We start from the raw sequence: 20340 nt of genomic DNA on the forward strand, positions 1-20340 counted from the left end.
GCGTGGGAAGGAGCAGGGTTGGAGGGGCATGTGCGCCCCTCACCAGCAGGGGGCTCCAGCAGATGCACGACACCACCATGATGCCTACGAGCTGGCCCACCATCTCCACATCGTGGGCACGGGCTCGCCGCGCTGAGCCGCGGCCCAGGGAGCCGCCGGGGGCGGCGGAGGCCGAAGCGACGGACGAGGCGGACGAGGCGGACGAGGCGGAGGCCGGGCGGGGTCCGCGCCCTCCCCAGTGACGGCGGCTGTCGGAGCCTCCAGCCGGGAAGTGCCGTCGAGAGCGGCGGCACCAGCGGGCGCGCAGCAGGGCAAGGCCGCTGAGCGTGTTGCACACGAGCGCGGCGAGCAGCGAGGCCAAGCCGAGGCCGGCGAAAAGGCCGGCGAGCAACGACTGGCGCCAGCCTCCCGCCGGGCCCAGACCGATGAAGCACCACGTACCCGGGTACTGCAGCTCGTAGCGGCCCACGCGCGCCAATGGCAGCAGCGCCACGGCCAAGGCCACGGCGGCCAGCGCGGCCAAAGCCAACCGCGCTCGGGCCACCGAGACGCCGGCTGCGTGCAGCAGCGGCCGCGTGACGCCCACGCAGCGCTCCACGGCCATGCCGCAGCCCAGCAACAGCGGGCACAGGCCGAAAAAGACCATGCATCCGCCCAGGAAGTGGCAGGCGCCGCCGGCCGGCGAGCGCCCCGCCGCGTACAGGTGCAACACCAGCGCACCCGGGATCACGTGGCCCACCAGGTCGGTGGCCAGCAGGCTGGCGACGAACAGCAGGAAGGTGGCTGCCGAGCGGCGGCGCCGCAGACGGCCCGCGACCTGCGCCAGCAGTGCCAGCGCCAGCACGTTGGACACGGCGCCCAGCGTCATGGAGAAGATGGGCAGCGCGGGCGACGCGCCCGCTAGGTCCGACAGCGGTCCGGCGGAGGCGTTGGAGGCCCCAGGTGCTGTACACGTGGTCGCCTCACCCGCCAGGCTCAGGTTGAGGGGCCCGTAAGGGCTCATGTCAGGTGCCGGGGGTGGGGCTGGGGAGAGGAGAGGAGAGGAAGGTGAGGTTCCACCATTGGCCTGGGACCAGCTGGTGTTCCCATCTCAGATCATCAGGACCCATCTCACCCTCCATGGAGTTCTTCTATGGACCCTCTGTACATGGCAACTCCAAATGACTCTGGCTGCCCCATTCCTGATCCATTTGTCCTCTTCCTCTTACCAGCCCATCTCTTGCTCCAGGCTTCAGTCTCCCCTCATTGCCCTGTCCACCAGGGTCACCTGGCTTCAGCCTAACCTGTCTCTGACCCCACCTCTGGGCTTTACCCACCCACTTCTGACACCCACCTCCCATTTTGACAGCCAATTCCTGGCCCCCGGCCCCATCTGATACCCACTGACCAATTTCTTTCTTCCTTTCTTTCTTTTTTTTTTTTTTTTTTGCGGTACGCGGGCCTCTCACTGCTGTGGCCTCTCCCGTTGCGGAGCACAGGCTCCGGACACGCAGGCCCAGAGGCCATGTCTCCCGCGCCCAGCCGCTCCGCGGCACACGGGATCCTCCTGGACTGGGGCACGAACCCGTGTCCCCTGCATCGGCAGGCGGACTCCCAACCACTGCGCCACCAGGGAAGCCCCCCACTGACCCATTTCTAATCCCAGGGCACCATCTGACCCCACTGCCCCATCTTTGACCATCACTATGTCACCTTTACTCCAGTCCCATCCTAGATGCTCACAACCCCACCTCTGCCACCTTGGGCACATCTCTCCCCGCCACACTGTCTCTTTCCCCAGGGCCACATCCCTGTTCCCATAAACCCATCCCTGTCCCCTTGGCCACATCTCTGTCCACACAGCCCCGTCCCTGTCCCCAGAGCCCCATCCTTGTCTCCCACACTCCCATCTCTGTCTCTCACCCAGGCCCTACCTCTGCCCACTGCTGCCTCACCCTGGATGCCCACAGTTCCGCTCCTGCCAGCTTCATGTCCCTGCCCCAGAGGCCTCAAGGCTAACCCGTCACCACCCACTCCTTGATAGCCCCTGGTGAGGGCTGAGAGGTCAGAACTGCCTGCTAGGTCATATGGGAAGGGAGGCTGGACAGACAGTAAGATCAACAGGGACAGAGAGATGGGCTGAGAATCAAGGAACACAGGAAGGACAGGCTGGGGGAGCCATGGCCCCATCCTTTCATGCCTTCCTCCCCCACTGGAGATCCTCGTGCCCCAGCCTTCTTACCCGGAGCTGCCTGGGACGCAGGGTCCCCATCGCCTGCCGCTTGGTCCCTGCTGCCCCGCTGCACCGGCTGCCCTGCTGCGCCCTAGCCTGCTGCGCCCGAGGTCTCCGATAGGCCGCTCCCTCCCTCCCTCCCTCCCTCCCCGGGCGGCTCCTCACTCCCAGCCTCCTCCCGCTGCCCGCTCCAGCCTCCAGGGGCCGTTCCACCCAGCGCACGCCTTCAGGGGGCCTGGGGTGACAGACACCCCCTTTTTGTACTCCTGGCAATGGTCATGGGCCGCTCCAGGCCCCAGCTCCCCTGAGTAAGGGGGGCTCTGGGAAGTTGGCCTGGCCCCCGTGACCCGCTCCCACTGGTGGGGCGGGAGCAGCCCCATTCCCTCCCAGGCGTGGGCCTCTCGCCTACCTCATTAATAAAGCGGATAAAATCTAAACAGTGGAAAACCTGAGTGTCGCCCAGGGCAGGCCGGGGCGGCTTAGTGGTGCTACTACCCCCACCGGGGCCGCAAGGTTGGAGGGCTAGCCCTGCGTGGGGACAGCAGCACCCCCTTGCCCTGCCAGAACCTTCATGCATGTTGGGTGGGTGGCGGTGGGCAGTGCCCTGGGTGGACCAGCTTGGGTCATGCCCAGCCTGACCAGGAGATCCGCCCATTATTTACACAGGGGCTTAAAGCCTAGGCAAGGGCAGCGAGTCAAACTCTGGGAGGGAAGAGGGAGGAGGCTGAAGGGGGGCAGGGGAACCGGGAAGATCGGTGACCAGGGGACTGTCTCCTAGATCCTGCTTTAGGATGTGATGAGCACACACACGTCCCAAGCCACAGACAGCCACACCTGTGGGCACTCAGCTGCATCCTCACCTCCTGCCCTGAGAAGAAGGATCGCATCCCTGAGGGGCACACACACGGTCACACACCTGAAGATACACAATCATATCCCTTAACGCCCTGAGACCCCCCACCGTCATGGCCTGTTCCCAGCTCAGCAGCAGCCACGTGCCTTGGGCTCAGCCATCGTCACGCTGAGACAGTCTCACCTCTAGCACCAGAGATGGGCCCACAGTTACTGACGCTAACACCCTGAAATAGAGCCCCCTGTGAGAGAGACCATCACACCCCTTAGCGCTGGCAAATGCAGTCTCACTCAGCACCTTGAGCGGTGCACACAACTGTTACCACTGACACAGCCCCCAGCCACACCCCAACATCACCCAGAGACCCCCCTAACAGTCCAAGACAGGCCCCACAGGTACACACCACATACACCCAAGACACAAGGAGTGGCACCCCCTGGACACCCCGAGATCTAGCCAGTCACCCCCCGACCCTAGCAACAGCAACACCCAGAGGCACACATGCTGTCACACGGCCACACTCCACACAGAAGCCCTGCCAGTGACATCCACAAACACCCTGGAACACGAAGACAGTCATCACACCCCATTCCCTCAACACAGTCACAAACCACCAACACTCTGAGAGACACAGTCCTACCTCCTCAACACCCAGACTCACACAGCCTCACCCCTTCACAACCAGAACTGTATATTAGCACAGACACACGAAGTGCCCACAGGTGCCCAGCGATGCCCAGAGTAACCCGTCCCAGCCCCCATCCAGGTGGTCCTCCCCACTGCCCCCTCCCACGGCCCATTGCCTGCATATTGGAAATGGGGAGCGGGCGGGCTTAGACCTCCCCTCTCAACTTGCCCCCAAACATTCCTGTGGGGACCTCTGGCCTGCTTCCCTCCACTTCAATCCTTGCCCTTCCCTCCAGGTCTGGCCAGGACGCCACCCCCCACCCCACCCCCGCCCTTCCCTGATCCCTGCCTTAATCCTTAAGGATGAAGCGGGTTGTCAAAACAAGCACATCCGGTACAAAGTATGGCGCTCCACGGGCGCTGGCGGACCCCCCATGTCCAGAGTCAGCTGAGGTCGGGGTGCATCGTGACTCCCCCCCCCTCAGCCTCGGGGTGGGGTTCCTCTCCATCAACACACAGCGGGGCAGGCCTGAGACTCCATCTTCAGCCCACCCCATCTTTCTTTGTCCATGCCTCCTGGCCCTGGGGCTCTCCAAGGCCCTGGGGCTCTCCAGGGCCCTGGGTTGGAGCAGGCAAGGACCCACAGCCTCCCGCCCACCGTTCCCATCAGGCCAGGGGTGGCAAGAGCCTTGTTCGAGAGGAAGCAAGATTTGCACCCTCAGCAAGCCGAGAAGCTCCAGCCTTGCCTGGAAGCCTGGTGGCTTGCGGCCAAGAGCTTCCTCAGGCGGAACGGGTGGGAGGGGGCGGGCGGCTGGGGCCAGCTCCTAATTCAATTCGGAGCCCAAAGAGGATGGATTTCAGCTGCTGCATTCTTTCCCAGCCCCGGCCCACCCCCCCTCTCCCATCCCGAAGCCGCCACGCAGGTCCAACAGCAGATTCTTTATCTTCCAGACGGCAAATTCAGATATGAAAGCCCACCACCATCATCCCTCCTGCCCCTTCTGTCCGGGGCTGAGCGGAGGGAGACACAGGGGGGCAGGAGAGGGAGGGCGTCTGGGGGCTTCACAGCAGACTCATGTTTCAAATGCAGAGGTAACAGACTCCATAGTGGGGGCTCCTCTGGGGGGACGGAGGTGGCGCAGGGGGAGGGTATTATTGCGTTTGCTGAGGGGGACACCCCCCCTTCTGCATGCCCTGCGTCAGGAAACTAGGGAGGTCACGACCCCCCAAACAGAACCCAAGGCCCCAGGGAGATAGAGGGACCAGTTTGGCAGCTGAGGCGGAAAGTACTGGGGGCGGGGGTGGCCGCCCAATCTGGCTGGTCCCTCCCCGCGCCTGACCCGGCTGAGGTAGGTGGGGAACAGGGCGGGGGTGGGGTGGGGGGCTGGGGACCCCAGCCAGGCTGGGAACTGTTGAGGGGGTGGTACCGATTGGAGGTGGGCAGAGGTCGGGCCCCACTTCCGCTCCGCATCATCTTCGGGCTACTGAGCTGGGCCCGAGCTGGACGCTGGGGTCCAGCCCATGGTGTCTCCACCACAGAGGCTCCCACCAGGCCTGGCCCAAGTCATCTCAAGGTCCAGCGGGAGGCCTAGTAGCGGCCAACCTTGGCATCCCCAATGGCTCCCCAGACGTCAAAGACAAACTCATCCGGGAAGGCGAAGTCACCAAGCCGTTCATCCAGGGCCTCAGCCAGCTCGTCTGGGTTCCTTTTGTCCTTTCCAAGCTCTACCATGGTGGCCGCTGCGGGGGGGGCGGGGGGGGGGGGGGGCAGCAGAATGGAGGCACAGATGACAGAGGTGCTCAGGGTGGACCCAGCCCCACAGGACCTAGAAGCTCCTTCCCCTAAACTCCACCCATCCCCAGACCCAGGCGCCGCCCACTCACCCAGCTCTGTGTCCCTGATGCCCATGTAACTCTCCAGCAGGTCATCCACCTTCTCAATGGCCTTCTCCTCAAAGGCTGACGGCTGGGGGGCGGGAAGAGGGACAACAACATCATAATAATGTGAATATAATTGTAATTGTACTTACTAAGTGCCTTGTACAATTTTTACCACTTTCGGTATAGAAACACACAGTTCATCCTCGTGACAACCGTGAAAGTGTCAGTATCACTATCCCCATTTTACAGATTAGGAAACTGAGGTCCACTTGCCCAAGAAAGGTCCCAGAGCTGGGAGGTGGGTTTGCATCCAGTGCCCAGAGCCCCTCAACTAAGAGGTGATGCGGCCGCCTATGAATTTCACAGGGAAGGGGGGCTGGGGCCCAGCTGGAACAACTCACCAGATCCTCTACTGTGGCAGGACCCCGGGATCGGAGCCGGAGGGTCCCTCGGCCAGTGCCCAGCTGGGGACCGGAGCCTGGGCGGCCACCCCCTGAACGCACACTGATCATGTCTGTGGGAGACAGGGAAGGGGTGAGGGCTGGAGAAGCCCAATTCCAGCATGTTCTGGGCAGGAACCCAGGCATCCCGGCCTCAGACAATCCTCCACCTTCTCCAAGCTTCTGTAGGCTTTGGGGGAATTGGAGGCTGAGGTGACCCCAGGAGGGCATGACTCCTGACTCAGGCTTGGGACAGGTATAGGAGGTGCAGCCAGGGGCTAGGAATGGAAAAGGCTGGAGGGGAGACTGGAGGGGGCCACTTCTCTTCCCAGGGCCTGAGGGACAGGAACGGGGTGGGTCCTGGGTCCCCAGCTGCTTTCCCCAAGGCCAAGGGGGTATAGCTGCTGGGCCACAGACCAGCCCTATCTGCCTGGGGAAGTGTGTCAGAGTCCCCCACCACCACCCCAGGGGCCTTGGGCCCATTCCTGAGAGTTAATGAAGCCAGACAAAAGAGTGGGGGCGCTGGCACTGGGCAGCCAAGCCTGGCTTCTTGCGGGGTGGGGAACTGGCCAGGGTTGGGGGCGCTTGGCTGGGCTAATGGCTCCTGGAAGCTGGGTGTGTGGGCAGCTTCCTCCTGGCCTCCATCCTCCTCCCAGGCTGGGCGGAGAGCCAGCAGCCCCTCCCCAGGGCAGGGTGGAGCTGCCCCCACCCCCTTTCCACTGTGACCCGCTGGGCTTGAGCACCACCTGCTGGTGGCCCTTGGCACTGCAACCAGGGCCCAAGTGAAGGGCACCATCCAGGCTGCAGGAGGCAGCTCCTCACCAAAGGCCTTTCGGGGCTCTGTGAGCTTCAGCGTGAAGGTGCGGCCTCGGGGCAGCTCCTTGAGCAGCCGGGCCACCTCGTAGTGCCGGCAGCCCAGCAGGCTCTGTCCGTTGATGGCCTCGATCATGTCACCCACGCTGATGAGCTGGATGTGGTCAATCACGCTGCCCTCCTTAATGCGCTGTGGGGAAAGGAGCTGTCAGCCCCTGTGGCTCTGCCGTTGGGTCCCATGGGTAGGCCTTACCCTCAGGACTCTGGGCGCCCCACCCCCAGGCACCTTGATGAAGGCATAGCCAGCCCCGTTGTCTGTGATGGTGAGCCCCAGCGCTTCCTCCGACTTGAACACCTCCACTTCCTTGCGCTGCCCCTTGACGTGGGCGAAGATGAAGTCCTCCAGCCCGATCTGGCCCCCCAGGAGCTTGTCCATGTCCACTTTGTGGGTGTTGAGGGTGCAGAACATCACCTACAGGGGTGGGAGATATTCAACCCTCGCCTCCTTCCTGTGCCCTTTGCTAATCGCCACCTGAGGGGGAAGCGAGGAGAGTTGGGAAAGGCCTGGGGGTCCCCATCACAGTGTCTGACCACCCCAGAGCCAGGGCAGGGCCCCACTAGGGCTGGGTTTCTGTCCTAGCAAAAACTCCCTGCTGTTTCCGGGGTACAGAGCCTGGCACACAGTGGGTGCTCAGAAAATGCTTGTGGAATGAATGAAGGGGCACAGATACCCATCCTGCCTACTGAGACCCCTGCATCTACTTCCTGCTCAGTCCCACTGTCACCTTCCTTGCTTCCCTTCCTTTGGCACCCAACGTCCTCGGGGTGGGACCTCCCAGTGAATCATGGAGAAGTGAATGTGGCACCTGACCTCCAGTCCCCACAATCCGCTGGGCTGCAAACCTCTCAATGTATGATGGGAATGTAGCATCCAGCCCTGGCCATCCATTCTCACAATCCACCGGGGCAGAGGCCTCCCAGTGCCTGATGGGGATTCAGCATCCAGTCCTGATCTCCAGTTCCCCACAATACATTGGGCTGCAGGTCTCCTAATGCCTGATAGGAACTCAGCATCCAGCTGTGGCCACCTGCCCCCACAATCCCCTGCGGCACAGGCCTCTCAAAGCCTGATGGGAATGCCGCCTCCGCCTGTGGCCTCCAGTTCGCCACAAACCAATGGGGTACAGGCCTCCCAATGCCTGATGAAATTCAGCATCCAGCCCTGGCCTCCAGTTCCCCATAATTCACTGGGGTAAGGCCTCAGTATCTGCAGCTTCGCCACCTGAGCCACAGCTCACAAACAGGATGCCCGCTCAGGCTTCTCTCTAGCTCACCATCAGGGACCCTGGTGCCCGGCTCCCTAGTGGGTACCTCAGCGGCTGGCAGCCGGAAGGCCTCAGCAATCTTGCCGTACAGCTCCTTGACGTTGGTGAAGCCCTCGATGCGGCCAGTGGGGCTGCCATGGGCCAGCTGGGTGTGGAACACAAGGCGGGGCCGCAGGGCAGGGGGAGGGGGGGGCAAGCCCATTTGGGGGGCCCCTGCCCCACCTCCGCCCAGGGGCCCCGGCTCCCCCACACCCAGCCCACCACGGCCTGGCTCTGCCTCCTCATTTTCCACCAGAGGCGGCGCCTTTTTCCGCCGCCCCAGTCCCAGCGGCATGAGCAGCGAGAAGAGAGGGCACGCCCAGGAGATCTGCAGGACAGGAAAAGGGGCTCAGGGCCTGGGCAGTGGCCTCGGGCCGCCTCGCCCCTACAGGTCCAATGAAATATTTAGAGAACAGACTGGCCTCAGTTCGAAATCCGGTCCCAGCTCAGAGCCAGGCAAAGCAAGATGATTGGCCAAAGGAAACCCAGAAGAAACGCCCCATATAAGCGATTCAAACTACCACGAAGGCACGACTCTCTCTGAGTCCGCCCGTGTGTACCTATTTACACGTACTCTTTTTCCTCCTAATAAACACTTTACTTGTTTCACTTAAAAAAAAAAAAAATCCGGGGGCTTCCCTGGTGGCGCAGTGGTTGAGAGTCCGCCTGCCGATGCAGGGGACACGGGTTCGTGCCCCGGTCCGGGAAGATCCCACATGCCACGGAGCGGCTGGGCCCGTGAGCCATGGCCGCTGAGTCTGCGCGTCCGGAGCCTGTGCTCCGCAACGGGAGAGGCCACAACAGTGAGAAGCCCGCGTACCGCAAAAAAAAAAAAAAAAAAAAAATCCGGTCCCAGCACTTGCACAGAAGTAATAATATCAGCTAATATCTATCATAACCCCATGCTAACTGCTCTGTATCTTAACCCTCACACCACATCATGGGGACCATATTATCACCCCCACGATGTGATTATGTGATATACCGTAATATGTGATTATGCCCATTTAACAGATGCAAAAATGGAAACTCACAGCCTACATTTTCTCTTTTTTGTTCTACTGGTCACAGTCATTAATGCTGTGTGCTGAAAATTTCTGACTCCCCCCTTCAAAGCATGTAGGCAGATGGCACTTACTGGCCTCCTCGTGACTGGACAGGCATGTGACCAGTACTGGCCAGTGAGTTGTGAGAGGAAGTGACACATGACATTTCTAGGCTGAAGCATTTAATTACTGGAGCAAGAGCCTCCAGAAGTCCCTTTCTCCTAGTAGGGTGACCAGCCTCATTTGATGTGGTGGTGGCCTCATCAGGCCAGGCTCTGAGTGATGACAATGAATGGAACCCCCCGCTGAGCTGCAATGGACATGTAGCAGGAACAAAAAAAATAAATAAACCTTTGTTGAGTTTGGCCACTAAGATTTTGGAGATGTTTGTTATTGCAGCAAAACCTGTCCTGACGGACACACTTTTCTCTTTCCTCTCCCTCTACTCTCTTTCTTTCTCTCTTTCTCCCTCCCTCCCTTCTAACAAATGTTTTGGGCACTTACTATATCCCATGCACCAGTATGGATATTGCCTTCAATAAGACAAGCAAGGGTCCACATTTCCTTACCCGGAGTAAATAAGGAGCCTCTGATGAATGGTTGACGGATGAAGAAAACAACCCTATATGGATAAATCCTGAGAGTTTACAAATACACATACATACGTATGTGTATATATATAATATGTGTATGTGTTTAAGGAGATACATACACGTGTGTGTATATGTTTTAAAAAGCTTTAATTAGGGAATTCCCTGGCAGTCCAGTGGTTAGGACTCAGCCCTTTCACTGCCGGGCCTGGGTTTAATCCCTGGTTGGGGAACTAAGATCCTGCAAGCTGCATGGCACAGCCAAAAAAAAAAAAAAAATCTTTAATTAATTATAATTCAGACTTCCCTGGTGGCACATTGGTTAAGAATCTGCCTGCCAATGCAGGGGACATGGATTCGAGCCCTGGGCTGGGAAGATCCCACATCCCGCGGAACAGCTAAGCCCGTGTGCCACAGCTACTGAGCCTGTGCTCTAGAGCCCATGAGCTATAACTACTGGAGCCCACAATGAGAAGCCTGCACACTGTAACGAAGAGTAGGCCCTGCTCGCCACAACTAGAGAAAGCCCACACGCAGCAACGAAGACCCAACACAGCCCAAAATAAATTAATTAATCAATTAATTAAAAAAACTATAATTCAAAGCTGTAATTAATAATTTCATAAAAGTGTGCTACCAAATGTACCTATGAAGGTGAGAAAAAATCTCTGAATAACTCAAGCTTATTATTGAACCACTGCACAAAATGTATGCTGGCAATATTTTAAAAACTTCTATTATTAAAAAAAAGAAAGAAAAAAAAAAAAAAGACAAGCAACAAGGTCCCTGACTAGGGCCACCATGAGCAGTTACACTGGTTGTTCACTGTGCAAAAGCACCAGATCCTGGTCTGGTGATGTGTCTGATGGGAGGAAGCGTGGCATTTTTCTAATTCATGCCTAAGGTGCTGCAGAAGGCTAGCTAGCTGGGGCTCTGTCCATGCTGTGCGGAAGCATAGTCCAGAGGAGAAGATATACAGTGAGCAAGCAAACATGTAAATATCTAATATAATTTCTAAGAATGCTATGAAGACAATAAAACAAGACAAGTTCTACAGACAAGCTCAGGGAGGGCCTCCCTGAGAAGGTGAGGATGAATCTGAGACTTGAAAGACAGGAAGAAATATCCATAGGAGGATATGAGGCAAGAACATTCGGGCAGAGAGAAGAGCCAGTGCAAAGGCCCTGAGGTGGGGATGTGCTTGGCATGTTTGAGGAACAGCAAGGAGGCATATGTGGTTGGATCAGAGTAAGGGGGACAACAGGAAAAGGTGAGGGCAGAGAAGTAACAGGCAGACTGTGCAGGGCCCTGTAGGCCCGAGGGAGAACTTGGGCTTTTGGTCTGAGTGAGGTGGCAGTCGGGGGGGTTCTGAGCAGACTCACAGATCAGCTGGAGACCAGTGTGGTTGATCGGAGTGAAGTGAGCAATGGGAGAACACGAAGACGGCAGGTAAAAGAGGTGACTCGGGGCGGGGCGGGGTGGGGCTTGCAGGCTGGGAAAGAGTCCAGATTTAATTTTTAAGACACATGTCCAAAGTCACAGAAGCTGGCTGCACCCTCAGGTCTGATTCCCAAGCCCAAGTTCGTCACTGTGACGCTGTCCCATAAGTGACTCAATCTCTCTGGGCCTCAGATGCCTGGTCTGCAAATGGGGACGTTCCATCCGCCTGGTTGTGATGAGGATCAAATTATGCCAAATTATCTTTTCCTGTGTGAAGGGGACTTTCTGCTCCTCTTCCAGGGGGTCGTCCTGGATTCAGACGAGCCCCAGGGCTGCACCATCCTCATTCATTTATTCATTCATTCATCTGTTCTCCAACACCTCCTCTCCTCATTCATTCATTCATCTGTTCTCCAACACCCCCTCTAATATCACTGATCCAGCCCCATCAGCACTCACCTAGATCAGTGCAGTTGCCTTCTCTGTGTCTCCCAACTTCCACCCTTGCCCCCAACAGTCTCTTGTCAATCCAGCAGCCAGAGTGATACTGTAAAACATAACTCATATCACATCTGTCCTCTCCTCCAACCCCTCCCAGGGCTCCTACCTCACCTGGAGTAAAAGTCAATGTCCTCCCCTTGGCCCACAGGCCCCAAATGATCTGCCCACATTACCTGCATGCCCTCATCTCCTCCCACTTTCCCCCAGCTCATTCCCTCCAGCCACATGGGTCTCCTCCCTGTTCCTTCAACACACTAGGCGAAGTTCAGCCTCAGGGCCTTTGCACTGGCTGTGCCCTCTGGTATCCACACAACTCACTCTCTCACCTCTTTCAGGTGGAAAACATATTTCATTCATTTAGCTTGTTCATTGTCTGTTTTCTGAAAGGGCAGGGAACTCTGCCTGTCTTATTCATTCCTCTCAGTGCAGAAAACAGTGCTTGGCATATAGCAGCTGCTTAATAAATATTTGTGGAATGGATGAACGAATGATCCTAATATTCACCAGCCCACCAGTCTCTGTGCCCAGCTTCTCTGCAGCTCTGGGGAGCCACAGAAGCACAGGCTGTAGCATCTGCCCTCAGTAGGGTCTTGTCTCCCTGGCAAAAGTACGAGTCCTAACTCTGTTGTCCCTCATCCCTTGCTTCCCAGCATAACTCTGGACAGAATAAGTGCTTCATTTAGCAACGAAGATACTGTCATTTTGTTTTTCACTCCCCTCCTAATCAACGATGCTAAATGACTTTTAATACATTTATTAGCCATTTGGATTTGCCCTTCTGTGAACTGCCTGTTTAAGTCTTTACCCATTTTTTAAAACTGCGGGGTTTTTTTGTTTTTTTTTGTTTTTTTTGCCATGCTGCATGGCTTGTGGAATCTTAGTTCTCCGATCAGGGACTGAATCTGTTTTTAATTGCAATGCAATCTATATGTTCTAGATACTAGAAATAAAATAATTCTGAATGAATAAACCAGTACTGCTCTGTCAAGTTATTTTACTACACTCAATGATGCTACCAAAACAAAATCAAAAACACCCAAAAAAACTCCCCCACATCAGCACCTCCTCTGGTTCCCCTCCAACCACCCCCCATACATCTTAGCAGAATGCTAAGAACATAAATCTGAAACCTGGATTCGCCACTTACTAGCTGTGTGACTTTGGGCAAGTGTCTTAACCTCTCTGACTTCCAAGGAAATCATACATGTGCTTGGAACAGTTCCTGGCACACAATAGGAGTTCCATATATGCTGGTGACAATTACTACTATTTCCATCTATATCATCTTTCAGTCAGTTGCCAAGATTCAAACTCCCTCCTTTCCCCAGGGTCCCTACATCCTGATCACCAATTCCCAACATCCTTACTCTGCCTACACTTGATGCCCTGGTTCATGCTGGCTTCGTGTCCTCACCCGGGAGAGGGTAATAATGGTGGTGAGGAAAGTGGGTGATTAATGAATTTGCTTTCCAGGCCAGAAGAAGCACAGTAGTGTGGGTTCAACTCCCACCCCTGTTACTTACCAGCTGTGTGGCTGTGGGGAAGTCACTTCACTTGATGGGGCCTCAGTTTCCTCATCTGAAAAACAGGCAGAATTCCTGTCTCTCAGAGTGCTTATGGGAATCCAAAGAGATTATGCAAGTAACTCAATTATCACTTTGCCTGACATCAATCTAAGGAAGTTGTTATTATTATTGTCATTATTGCTTCTTCCCTTGCCCTGCCCAGGAACATCCCGGTCCTCTCGGCCTGCCAAGGCCTACTCCAGGCCACCTCATCCAGGAAGCCTCCCCAGCTTGCCCCAGCCTGTTGGAACCGGCCCTGTGGTCCAAACTACTCAGGCCCATGAACTTAATTACATGTTGCCCTGGCAGAACTCTTGTCTTCCAGTCTTAGGTTGTTATTTAACTTCATGTCTCTATTTTAAAACATAAACCAGATAGCGTCACTCCCCAGCCTCAAATCTTACAACGGTTTCCACCTGATGGAGGAAACCCCCAGACCCCTGCAGAATCACCGCTTTGGGTCCTCTCCTGCCCCAGGCACACCATGCCAAGATTGGTCCATCCTCAGAGCCTTTGCCTTGGCTGTGCCCCCTGCCTGATCTCTACAAGCCTGGCTTCTTTCTGTCATTCAGATCTCGGCTCCAAAGTTACCTCCTCTGAGATTCCCCCTTTGCCCACAGATTCTACCATGCCACTCCTTCATATTCTATTCATAACATTTATCACCCTCTGCAAGTATTTTCTTTATTTATTTGTTAACTTGTTTGTTGCCTGTTTCCCCCCCATTAGAATGGCAGCTTCCCAAGAGCAGGGATTTTTGTTGTGTTCACTATTGTATCCTCTGTGCCAAGAACAGTACCTGACACATAGTTGGTGCTTAATAAATATGTGTAGAATGAATGAATGTGTCTTATGCCCTCATTCTGACTCCTCTCTGAGTTCCCCTATCCTCAGAACATGCCCACTGTAGACCTGCTAACGGCCACCTCCCCACCACATTCCCAGTATCCCCTCAAACCTGAACACAGGTACGGAGAAAAGGAGTTTCAGCCCCGGGCATCGAGAAGGTTGGCTACAATCCCAGCATCCCTACCCTCTCTTCCCTGGGAAGGGCCTGAAACTCAACAAGCTCACAGCCATACAGAGTTGCAGTCAGGGGAGCAAAAAGTGGGGAAGGGGGTTCCTGGGAGCTCACAAAAGCTGGCGGGGGGACACCACGCCCAGGCTCCTCTTTCAGCAGGGTATTGCTTGAGAGAGGAGGGCAGGAGGGCCTCTGAATCAGTCTTGAAAAACCGGCTCCTGGGTGTTTCCAGGGAGAACGCCTACCGTCCTGGGCCCAGGCTTACCAGGGGGGCCCAAGAGGCACAGAACCTGGACCCCTGCCTATCTCTCCCGCAGATGTCACTCTCTTTTCAGGACCCAGGTATTCTGGCCTTGCCTTTTCCAGCTCAGAGCACAAGGGCCATGGGGACAGCTTCCTGTTTGAGCAGCTGGTGAAAGCAAAGACCAGCAGGTGTGCCCCAGATGGCGTGTCTGGCTGGAGGGAGTGGAATGGAAGGAGCTGGTCAGAAACACCTGAGCTTTGGAGCCACCGGGCATCTCGTATAGTGGTGGAGACTCCAGTTCTGGACTCTAAGGCATGGGTTTGAGTCCCAGATCTGCCACTTACTCGCTGTGGGACCTTGGGCAAGTCACTCCACCTCTCTGGGTCTGCTGCTTCAGCTCTGAAAGAAGTAACAGCATCTTCCATGAGGTATTGAGAATCAATGATAAATATGTGGTAAATACCTGACACGGAAGTGTTCAATAAATGCTAGCCGGGGTGATTTTTTCATTATTATCTTCGGAACCTCGGTCCTCCCAAGGTCCCCGTAGGCCCTGGAGCATTGGGACTGGGCCAGCTTCGGGGAGTTGCCCGGGCAGGGCTCAGAAATACCGATCCTGAGCCTGTCTCCGCCGGGATGGGAACTGTCCAGAGGTGCAGGGGGCTGAGGTGCGGCTGGAGACCCCATCCCGGTGGCGGGAGGCGTTTACCCCTGCCCCCAGCGGGAAGGCAGGCGGCCCTCTGGGAAGGGGCCTCGGGCATCCCCCCGCTCAGCCTAGACTTCCAGCCGCGTCCATGGGGCCGGCCCCATACCGCAGAATCGGCCGGATCCCCGCGGTTCCGCGATCCCGCGGGTCCGCGCCGGGATCCCCCAAGCGGCCGCGATGCGCCCCGCCCGCGCGTGACACTCACCTGCGACGGCGCCGCTACCGCCCTGTGAGCGCCGGGTTCGGCCCTCCGCAAACTCAGGCCGGGGCCTCTCCCTCAGCCACGACCGGGGGGCGGGGCCAGGGCCCGCGTCCGGTCAATCAGGAGCGGCCGCCCGGCGCTCGCGGCCAATCCGCTCCAAGCCGCGCCGCCCCGCCCCGGGGGACCCGAAGGAAACATTCCAGAGGGATCCCTGCTCTTCGTGACACCTCCCCCGCGCCGCGGGGCGTTGGACCTTCCCGCCCCTCCTAAGCCGCGGCGGGCTGTACCACCGCAAGGCTGCGGAGGGGGGAGCTGCGGCTGGGGCCGGGCCAATCTCGGGGAAGGAAGGAGGCCAGCGGCCAATGGGAAGCTGGAGCCCCTTGACCACGTGCTGTTGGCTGGGTGTCCGTGTGGGGTGCCCTGGGTGGTAAGAGGGCGGGAGGCTGGTCGTGGGAGTCAGCTGACCGAGTTTGAGTTTCGGGGAGGGGATGCAAACTCCCAAAGTCCAGAAAAACGGACCCTTTAGGAGACCCTGGAGGGGGCCAAGGGCAGCCCCCAATCCAGTCTTCTGCCTGGCCTGCACATGCCCCAGCCCGGCCGTCCTCGGGGCGGTAAAAAGATGCATTCATTCTGGGCTGGCGGGGGACTGAGATGAATAGGGAGGGTCCCGAGTGTCCCTGCGTCCTGGATGGACAATGGACAAGGGCATTCATTCATTCATTCGCTCATCAAATATTTAATGTGCCCCTGCTCCGTGCCAGGCTCTGTCCTATCTCTACAGACACATCGACGAATAAGCTGACTGAATGTGTTCCTGGTAAAGGGAACAGGGCGTTTAAAGGCTTGGAGGTCGGACAGAGCGATACAGCACACTTTAGGAGAGTACAATATCGTAGGAACTAGCAAAGCAGCTAGCAAATCACCTTTCGGGTGCAATGGAACGGAAAACAAGGGCAAGATAGCCTGTTCGCTTGCTGGCTGACCAACGAATATTTATTGAGCACATACTAAGTGCTAGATTACAAAGGGTGCCCAGCCAACCCAAGCCTCTGCCCTCAGGGAGCTGACTTTCATGAGCCTGTCTATTACATCTCTGTTCCCGCTCCCCGCAACCTCCCTGCTCCCGTCCCACTTCCGAGACTGGCACAGAGCAGGGTCTCAGTACACATGTGTGAATGAAAGAACTAGGTAATCTCACCATCTCCAGGTTTGGCTTGAAACCGGGATTTCTCCGGCAGGAGCAGGTCCAAGAAACAAAGACCCAAACGCACCTTGCCCAGGCGGGGAGGCTCAGTTCCTAGGACAGGTGAGATTGCCTTGTTCTAGGAACAAGCCAGCCACTCAGACAGCTGGGGCCGGACCAGGAGTTCGCTGTGTGTTCTGGGAATTGTAGTTCTTGGAGACCTCTAACTGTTCAAACCTCAATGAACGATTGGGTCTTTGCAGTTCCCTGGGTGAGCTGCTGCGTTTTCCAGGCCTCGCTAGGGCTTGCAGAGGGACAAAGTGAGAGGGGAGAGTGGGCCCTGGGCTTAGTTGCTGAGGGCTGCCCGGCCGGCCCCACCCAGCTGGCAAATACTGAAACTGCTGTGGCAACAGGCACAGCTATTGTCTTTCTCTTCCTGTTCTGCTGACCTCTGCCACCCCCACTGAGTGATCGGTTGCCTCTGGCTAGGCCAGTGCCCTCTGTGGGACTGTGTCCACTGCCCTGCTTGTGCCTGGCGTCTGAGCTGCCTCCTACACACCTGGAGAGGACAGTATGTGGGACACGGGGACAGCAGAGTTCTGAGCAGAATCCACCTGAATCCACCTGTTGACTGATGAGGACGTGCCCAGGGAGGGGGGAGGGGTTGCCCAAGGGCACAGAGCAACACCGGACGTCTCCTTCCTACTTGATTTTATAGCTCAAGAGGCTGGAAGCCTCAGCTGGTGAGGAGCTCAGATTTTAGTGCTACCTCTGTCCCTTTTGGGGGATGGAGGGAGAGAGTTCTGGAATGCCAGCTAATACATACAGAAGGCAAGTTTGAGTTAGAAAAGCACCATTGTGCAGCCACCAGATGAATGATTGATTCAGGCAGTGCTTTGTCAATGGGGAAGTGGATATTCAGTCTCAAAGAACCAGCCCACAGATTACTTGTTAATTTCAATGGCGAAAAGGTACCTTGGAAAAGGCACAGCGGAGAAAGCTGGCAGTCACCACCTCAACCAAGTGATCAAAAAACTTCACCACTGCTGGAACAGGCTGTCCTCACTGTGTTCCCTGCTGTGATGTGTTACTGAGAAGGGCACAACATCACTTTCAAAGAACTTGGTCCTGCCCAAAGTGTTTAACCTGAATCTAATAACTAGGAAAAACCCAGACACATCCTGATGGAGGGACATTCTTTATAAAACAAAAACACAAACAAAAACAAAATGATCTGGACTCTTCAAACAGATCTATGTCAGAAAGGCAAAATCAATCCATTAATTAAACAAATGAATGACTGGGAAACAGTTCTAGATTGAAGGAGACAAAAGAGAGAAGACAGGGACTTCCCTGGTGGTCCAGTGGTTAAGAATCTGCCTTCCAATGCAGGGGATGTGGGTTCGATCCCTGATCAGGGAATTAAGATCCCGCATGCTGTGGGACACCTAAGCCTGAGCGCCACGACTACTGAGCCCATGTGCTCTAGAGCCCGCGTGCCACAACTAGAGAGAGAAGCCTGTGTGCTGCAGTGAAAGATCCTTCATGCTGCACCGAAGATCCCACGTGCCGCAACTAAGACCCAATGCAGCCAAATAAATAAGTATTTTTAAAAAAAGTGAGAGAGAGAGAAGACAACCAAAATCAATGTTTGATCCTTGATTGGGTCCTTGATAAAAATTTCAAAAAAACAGTAAAACAGCAATGAAGCATATTCTAGGGATAACCTAGGATATTTGAATGTTAACTGGACATTATGGGGTTGGCTAAAAAGTTCCTTCGGCTTTTAAGTTAAAAATAAAGACACATTTTTCATTTTCACCAAGACCTTTATTGAACAGTGTATTCACAGTTTTGTTCCACTACCTTCTGCCATTTTTCAGGCAACTTCATAATTCCATCTTCCCAAAACTTTATCTTTTTGAGCCAAGAACTGTTACAGGTGCCTTTTACAGTCTTCAAGGGAATGGAAATTTTCTCATTAAGAGAATTTTGTAAAGACCAAAATAAATGGAAATCTGAAGGTGCAGTGTCTGGTGAATACAGCAGATGAATCAGAACTTCCCAGCCAAGGTGTAACAGTTTTTGCCTGGTCATCAAAGAGACATGCAGTCTTGCATTATTCTGATGGAAGATTATGTGTTTTCTGTTGACTAATTCCAGACGCTTTTTGTTGAGTGCTGCTTTCAGTTGGTCTACTTGGGAGTGGTACTTGTTGGAATTAATCATTTGGTTGTCTGGAATGAGCTCATAATAGAGGACTTCTTTCCAATCCCACCATATACACAACATCACCTTCTTTGGATGAAGACCGGCCTTTGGTGTGGTTGGTGGTGGGTCACTTTGCTTGCCCCAGGATCTCTTCTGTTCCACATTAATGTACAGTATCCACTTTTCATTGCCCATCACAATTTGTTTAAAAAATGGAATGTTTTTGTTACTTTTCAGTAGAGAATCACATGCAGATATAAGGTCAAGAAGGTTTTTTTCAGGCTTCCCTGGTGGTGCAGTGGTTGAGAGTCCGCCTGCCGACGCAGGGGACACGGGTTCGTGCCCCGGTTCGGGAAGATCCCACATGCCGCAGAGCGGCTGGGCCCGTGAGCCATGGCCGCTGAGCCTGCACGTCCGGAGCCTGTGCTCCGCAACGGGAGAGGCCACAACAGTGAGAGGCCCGTGTACCAAAAAAAAAAAAAAAAGAAGGTTTTTTTCGCTTAACTTACATGGAACCTAAATATCAAGGTGGTGCAAATGATTTTCAATGCTTGATTTGAGTATTTTGAGTATGCCTGCTATCTGGTATAACGTTGATTGCTCTCAATTAATGCCTCGATTTGACCTCTGTCAACTTCAACTGGTCTACCCAACCGTGGAGCAACATCCAGTGAGAAATCTCTTGCACAAAACTTCACAAACCACTTTTGACACATTCGATCAGTCACAGCATCTTCTCCATACACAGCACACATCTTTTTTTTGTGTGTTTCAGTTGCGTTTTTACCTTTCTTGAAATAACGAAGCGTAATATGCCGAAAATGTTGCTTTCTTTCCTTCCATCTTCGAGATTAAAATGGCTACTACACAAAAATTCACCAATTTTGATGTTTTTTTTTTTAATGCACGCTGATATGACAGCTGTCACAATACAATCTGAAAAAATTGTTTCGAATGAAGTTAAAGACAACTAAGTGCTACTAGGGCCATCTTATGGAAAAAACCGAACGAAATTTTGGGCAAACCCAATAGATAATACCATATCCATGTTAAACTTCCTGAGTGTGAGTGTTGTACTGTGGTTAGACAAGAGAATGTTCTTATTCTTAGGACATACTCGCTGAATTATTTAGTGTTAAATTCATGATGCCTGCAACTGTCAACATGTTTCAGAAAAAAATTATATATATATACATTTTATATACAATATTATAAGATGGTATACATTCCTATTAACATATAGGGAGATAGAGAAAGCAAATGTGGCAAAATAGTAACAACTGTCACTGAATCCAGGAGAGTGGTATATGGGTATTCATTTTACTATTCTTTTTTTTAAAATTAATTAATTTATTTTGGTTGCACCTGGTCTTCGTTGCAGCATGTGGGATCTTCACTGCAGCCTGTGGGAATCTTTAGTTGCCACGTGAGGACTTCTTAG

The 20340-nt window shown here is 54.8% G+C and overlaps 2 protein-coding genes across 10 annotated transcripts in view; both read right to left on the minus strand.

Annotated features, from left to right (window-relative positions):
* Positions 1-4490, minus strand: part of PTGER1 (prostaglandin E receptor 1) — an 8734-nt gene extending 4244 nt beyond the window's left edge. The window contains exons 1-2 of one of the 2 annotated variants that reach the window (XM_073803207.1): positions 2222-4490; positions 44-1023 (exon numbers count right to left, since the gene is read on the minus strand). In XM_073803207.1, coding sequence (XP_073659308.1) covers positions 44-1003 — 960 coding nt within the window. In that variant the 5' untranslated portion in view covers positions 1004-1023; positions 2222-4490. Of the gene's footprint in view, positions 1-43 lie in introns of both variants that reach the window. The other variant, XM_033854196.2, reaches the window with a different exon arrangement.
* Positions 4491-4616: 126 nt separating this feature from the next.
* Positions 4617-16784, minus strand: GIPC1 (GIPC PDZ domain containing family member 1). Of its 8 annotated transcripts, none has more exons than XM_073803209.1 (10): positions 15509-15605; positions 14942-14996; positions 13291-13345; positions 11726-11813; positions 8198-8575; positions 7113-7298; positions 6836-7016; positions 5975-6087; positions 5577-5658; positions 4617-5432 (listed from the first exon to the last, which is right to left on the minus strand). In XM_073803209.1, exons 5-10 carry the CDS (start codon positions 8483-8485, stop codon positions 5281-5283), a joined length of 1002 nt encoding a protein of 333 aa, XP_073659310.1. In that variant the 5' UTR covers positions 8486-8575; positions 11726-11813; positions 13291-13345; positions 14942-14996; positions 15509-15605; the 3' UTR covers positions 4617-5280. The 8 variants fall into 8 exon arrangements, with proteins under 8 accessions (XP_073659310.1, XP_033710090.1, XP_033710092.1 ...); XM_033854199.2 differs by having other exon boundaries at positions 8198-8518; positions 15509-15603; XM_033854201.2 differs by lacking the exons at positions 14942-14996; positions 15509-15605 and adding an exon at positions 16704-16784 and having other exon boundaries at positions 8198-8518.
* Positions 16785-20340: the final 3556 nt, after the last annotated feature.

The sequence above is a fragment of the Tursiops truncatus genome, chromosome 3 (assembly GCF_011762595.2).
Source record: "Tursiops truncatus isolate mTurTru1 chromosome 3, mTurTru1.mat.Y, whole genome shotgun sequence".
Classification (NCBI taxonomy): Eukaryota; Metazoa; Chordata; class Mammalia; order Artiodactyla; family Delphinidae; genus Tursiops; species Tursiops truncatus.